The 6,000-nt window shown below is 35.7% G+C and overlaps 1 protein-coding gene across 5 annotated transcripts in view; it reads left to right on the forward strand.

The window, feature by feature from the left end:
• stag2b (stromal antigen 2b) overlaps positions 1–3,876 on the forward strand; it is a 29,069-nt gene extending 25,193 nt beyond the window's left edge. For all 5 annotated transcript variants that reach the window (XM_054791273.1, XM_054791271.1, XM_054791275.1 and 2 more), the window contains exon 34: positions 2,310–3,876. In XM_054791273.1, coding sequence (XP_054647248.1) covers positions 2,310–2,333 — 24 coding nt within the window. In that variant the 3' untranslated portion in view covers positions 2,334–3,876. The remainder of the gene's footprint in view (positions 1–2,309) is intronic.
• The last annotated feature ends 2,124 nt before the right edge of the window (positions 3,877–6,000 follow it).

Genomic DNA, 6,000 nt, shown 5'->3' on the forward strand with positions numbered 1-6,000 from the left:
ATAAATGTCAGAATGTTCTGGAAGAAGACACTTTTAATACGTGACATGACGCCTGGAAGCATCTCAGTGTGTAGTTTTTTTCAAACAACTGTATTTAACACCAAAACGTAATTTGTGTATTCCAAAATGAATTAAAATGTACTGAAAATCACACGTGTATATTTGGTTAGTGGGTGATAAGTATACAAGAACAGGTCTGTAGATTGTATAAAAACGTATGTGAGAAAGAACATTCATAACCAACTTATTTAATAATATGTAGTAAAGTAACACTGGAATCTCCATCTGCAACAATTTAGATGTCACTGGCATGTAATCCAGCAATTCAAATGTATTCACACGTAGCAGAAAGTGTGTATTAAAACTATACAATCACTGAAAGCAATCCACAATGGCGATTTTTTTTTTTCTTCTTTTCCTGTGCCTCTGTTGAGCACTATAACAACACAAACCAAAGCATATGTCAGTTAAGCACACATTACAACTTTACCAACAACACAAAAGAGTTGTATTAGCCATTATACCGAGGCTTTCTGTATGGACGGCTTCGCCGCTAATAGCATATTGCTTCATCTTCTAGTGATATGCAGATCGATTCTAAAATATTGATACCTGATCTTTAAGCTCCAAAATCGATTCTCAGACCAAAATATCGAGACCTCAATCATTTGAGGTATGACTGTTGTAACTAAATTGAGACCTTGTCTGAATGATTTGCCTTTTTAAAAAATGGGAAATGAAGGAGCTGAGCTTTTAGAGCTGGGTTTTAATTTGTGCATTAAGAAAAAACATCACGTTTTTCATGAAGAATTTTGTTAAACAACTGATGTTACAATACAAACAGTTGGATGTTGTTTTGATGTGTGTGTATATAGTTGATAGATATACAGTATTTTATATATGTTATTTGTTATATATCAGCAGATAAATATCTTACATTGGAGAAAAAAAAAATATTTTTTTTAAATTACCACAAACACACGAAAGTAGTGAAAATTGGTACCGTTGAGTATTGGTACCAATTCCCAGGTGCCAGGCATCGGTAACTTATCGGTTGAAATGTGAAAGGTATCCACCCCTACTGATGAATGATATTGTAAGATGATCCATGAACAGATAGAATCTGAGTCACGGTGTCGAAGTTCTATATCAGTTTCACTTTGACGCCTCACAGCCACTATGGTGTGTTCAAGGACCACTGTTCAAAATCTCAACGCTTGACAAAAAAAAACAGTTGTCAGTGAACCATAAAGGCATAAACATGTAAAAAATTGTTTGAAAAATCAAAGGATGCGGGGGCCACTTTTACTTTTTTTTTAATATTATAAGAAGAAAACATCCTGCATCTCAGATTTCTGTTATTGGCAACAAAGTGTATTATTAGTATGAACTTTTTCTCCTTACATTACCCTTTTTTGCTTCTTTAAAAAAACAAATATTTCAACTTTCTTCTTGTACATTTTTTTCTTGTAATATTTTGACTTTATTATTGTAATATTATAACTTTTTTCCAACCTAATGTCTTGTTTGTTTGTCTTATCATTTTTTTTCTTTGAACTTTTCAACGTTATGCATTTTTTTCCTTTGTTCTACTAATATTTTGTCTTTATTCTTGTAAAATTATTGATTTTCCCCCCACCCTTTTTGTTGTTTTCTTGTTCATATTTTTAGACTGCGCCAAAGGCCAATTTATTATTTTATGCAATTTTTTTTCTTTTTATTCTCCTAATATTTTGTCTTTATTCTTGTAAAATTACTGCTTTTTCTCCCCATTTTTGCTGTTCCACTGTATTTCTTTTTTTTTTTTATCTGAAAGCTATAATCATTCAAATGATTAAGAAATGAAGAAATACATTCATCAGATAGTAATGGAAATAATTGGAAACAAATATAATGACAACAAAAATAGCTGGTAAGAGTGTAATTTAAAAGCTGATATCTAGCCATTCATCCAGCAATAGGAAATACGGGAATTAAAATGACATTTTGTCTTTTTAGTTTGTGTAATTTAATTAAGTCATTGAAATTCCACAAGGGTAAAATGACTTTCTGTGTTAGACACCATGTATTTATCTTGTTCAGTTGGCAGACGGTTTGAAGTGTAGTGCGTATTACTTAAGATAAGCAAATGAGTGTTTAAAAAAAAAAGTTGACCTAGATTTGCCATGTTTTGAAATGTGGTATTACTATTCTAATCTCCCCTAGAAAGCATTTTTTGATATTTGAATCCCATCATGCCAGCCTTTTTCCCCCATTGAGATGTTATTTTAAGCAGTGAAAAGCATCTTTTTTTGTGTTCCTTTGTGCAGGTCCTTGGAGTGTCCATGTTTTAAACTCCTATCCAGATGATTTTCAAGCTGGGATACAAGAAGAGGAGCTTTGTATTTAAAGAGAATTTTAGATGCGAAAACAAGTGTGTTTTCTGTAAGAAAAAGCAAAAATGACAAAAAAAAGTTTGGGCTTGTACTCCACGTGGACCAATGATGAGCCACACTCAGTGTTGCTTGCTCAGAGAGGACTTGAAATCTATACTTTTCTAATCTTGGGTAAGCTCTTCCTGTTGGGCCACTTCCAACCCTATTTTGACATCCACAATAGCATCTTCCCCAATTTTACTTTCTTTGCCTCTCCCCCCTCCCCCCCTCCCAACGGTGGATGGATTGGTGTGTTTTTAATTTAAGAAACGTTCATTTGTTTTCTGTCTAACCCTTTTTCCAATGTAGTAAGTTACCAGGTGTGATGTAGTAATTTATAAACGGACTGTAGTAGCTTGCCTGTACTGTGTTAGCCACGTGGACGGAGGTCTTTCTGTTTGTTCTCTTTAAGTTGAGGTCCTGATAACCACTGGTGGTTCAGATGATGTAGAAACAATCCCAGTCTCAACGCTCCATGCTCGACAAGTAGTACGTGTTAGAGCTTACCCCAAGATCTGGACCACTCCTTAACCACCATCTGCTAAGAGGAACGTTCAAAGTCCAATTCTTTCTTCTCTTACAATCTAGCAGCATCATGTCAAAATGGGTATCGTACATTTTAAATAAAAAATCTATATGAATCGGTGCTGATTTTTATATATGTGCTTTGCTTCTTTTCAACCTTCAGTCACACCAATGTAAGAAAAAAAGGAAAGCATGTCAATCCATGCGGCCAGGAAGATTTTTAGATTTGTACTTTTACCCTTTTGCTTTTTTCCTCCCTCCCCTTTTATTGTCTTGGGGTTTCTACCTTCTTTCCTAATGTGTAAATTAGTTTGGATAAAACGAATGAAATTCAGCTTTAAAGATTTTCTCAACTTGAGTCATGTCACACATACAAAAAAGAAATATAATCTGTGAAAATATTAAAGACAAGTTATTCAGCAGCGCTGTGGCAGCTAGACGACAGCTTAGATTTTGACACACACACACACACGTTTGAATGGACTGGTTTGTCTTCTTTTGTAGTCATTCCATGCTTGAGCCTTAAACATGCTTCTCCTGTCACGCTAAATCTTCCATGTCAGCAGAGTGGTCATGTTTAAAGGTGCATCGTCGGCTTCTTAGAACAAGACATGAGGTGGTCAAATGTCATGTGATTACGTAGATGAGCAGCCTATATGTGTTTTGCCTAATTATTTTATGTAAGTAAAAACTCAATTCTTTTAAGGACAAAGTACTGTTTATTGTTTGTTGCGTACCACTACATATGGTATAAATCCTTATTAGATCATGTGTATATATATTCAAATTTTAATTTCTTTCCTTTTTGGCCATTTTATTTTGTGCTTTTGTTTCTGCACTCTTGCCTACACCCTAAGTTGTCTATTCTCCCACTCTGTTTTCTGATTTGTACTTGTCTGGAGACAGTAACTTTTGAATAAAAATCAACACATTTCAACTGTGCAACTCAATAATTTAGTAGCCACTACAATTCATTTGGAGTGAAAATGTATTTTTGTTTGTTGAATGGATCTCTTCACTGGAAATGGCACAAGAAAAAACAGTGGTGTTTTTTTTTTTTGTTGTTTTTGTAACATTTTCTAAATTGTTTCATTTTAAGGAAATTACATTCTTAATCAGGGGTGTCCAAAGTGTGGCTCCTTGGATTATTTAACATAAAATTTGGGGGGGGGAAATTGTGCCAAAAGGCAAAGAGAAAAAACAAATGTTCACACTAAAAACAAATAACACAAAGCTTTGTCTTTGATAGCCTTTTTACTTAATTGTAAAAATATATTTAAAAATCTCAGAGGCCCCTGCATCCCACTAATGTTACTGTATACATTACTACTGTATACAAACTTTCTGTCCAAAAAAATAGATGAATTACATTTATTAAAAACAAATCTCTCTCCACACAACTTCTTACTGTTACTTCTTACTGCACACTGAAGCTCTACTTATCTAACAGTTGTTCTGTTAGATAAGTAGAGCTTCAAAATTCAAAAAGAAAAAGTGGGAGTGAGACAAAAAAAAAACTGAGTAAACAATTTATTGCGCCATCCTTGTTAATCACCTGAAAAGTTGTTTTGGCCATACTTGATGCCCGTGTTTCCAGGAGTATACTGGGATGTTGCTCCAGGTGGTGTAGATGGCTTCCAGGAGGGCATCCACTGTCTGGAACTGATGTCCATTTTTTTGTAAACTTCCCTTGCCATCCATCCCCAAATGTTCTGACTGGATTTAGATAAGGGGAACAACACAGGATGGTCCAAGAAGGGTGGGGTTATTCCTCTGAAAGAATTCCTTTATCGGGCGAGTATTGTGAACTGCAGCATTATCCTGTTGAAAAAGCCAGTCATTAGCACACAGACGAGGACCTTCAGTCATGAAGGCCCTGCAACATCTCCACATAGCCAGCTGCCGTTTGACACCCCTGCACAACCTGAAGCTCTGTTGTTCCATTGAAGGAAAAAGCCCCCTAGGTCATGATGGCACCAGCTCCACTGTGCTGTGTGGGAAAACATCTCAGGTGGGATCTCATTGTCATGCCGGAAACGTTGGAAGCCATCAGGATTTTTCTTCCACCTTTCAATGTCCCATGTTTGGTGCTCTCGTCCAAATCCCAAACATCTAATTTTGTGGCCTTAAGGAGGATGAAACCTTTTCAAGAACTTTTTTCTTCTTAAAAGCCTTCTCTTGTAGATGCCGTCTGATGGTTATTGGACTGCACTCGGCACCAGTAACAATCTTCATTTGGGCCGAGGATCGTCCCATGTCTCGACCGACAGCCTGCAATAGGACCCTCCGGCCCAGGGCCAGTGACATTTTTTTGGGTCCACCACTTGACTATTTTTGTTCCATAACCCTCAAGATCTTTTAAGAAGTAAAAAATGACTTAGTGCTTACTGTGTCCAACCTCGGCAGCAGTGGCACACAGCGTGCCACAAAGGCCTTGCTCATGCAGCTCAACAGTTCAATCGTGTTCAAAGAGAGAAAGCTTTGTTGCCTTTGCCATCAAGAGATCATGACGGTGTGAATACCTGACCGAAAATGACACTGAATCCACGTTTTAGCCAAGATTTTGACTTTTAAAAGCTGTGGTCTTAAGTCTTTGATCAGTTGATGAACGGCATATTTCACTTCAATGCGTGCTTGCTTCGTCCATTTTTTTTTTGTCTCACTCCCATTTCCTCTTTTGGCATTTTTAAGCTCTATTCAGAACCTCCTTAAGATCCAACAGTGCAAAATGTAAGTTCTTGCAATTTTCAACAGCTCTTACCATTTTGATCAGGAGGCTATAACTATTTTATTCAGCCTTTTTATGAAATTAAAAAAAATACAGTACATAAAAATAGCAAATGCGCCCCTCGCTTCCCTCTGCTATACATTACTACTACTTTACTTCGTACTGCTGTATACATTTATAACACTGGATATCAATGTATATTATATTACCATCATTTCAAACTAACTACTAAAGTATGAGTAGGTAAAATGAGTTAATTATCTTTATATTATATATTTATCTATTGTATTTATGTATCTATTTAATATTAATTTATATTTAATCTACACATTA

Source organism: Dunckerocampus dactyliophorus, chromosome 11 (genome assembly GCF_027744805.1).
Source record: "Dunckerocampus dactyliophorus isolate RoL2022-P2 chromosome 11, RoL_Ddac_1.1, whole genome shotgun sequence".
NCBI lineage: Eukaryota > Metazoa > Chordata > Actinopteri > Syngnathiformes > Syngnathidae > Dunckerocampus > Dunckerocampus dactyliophorus.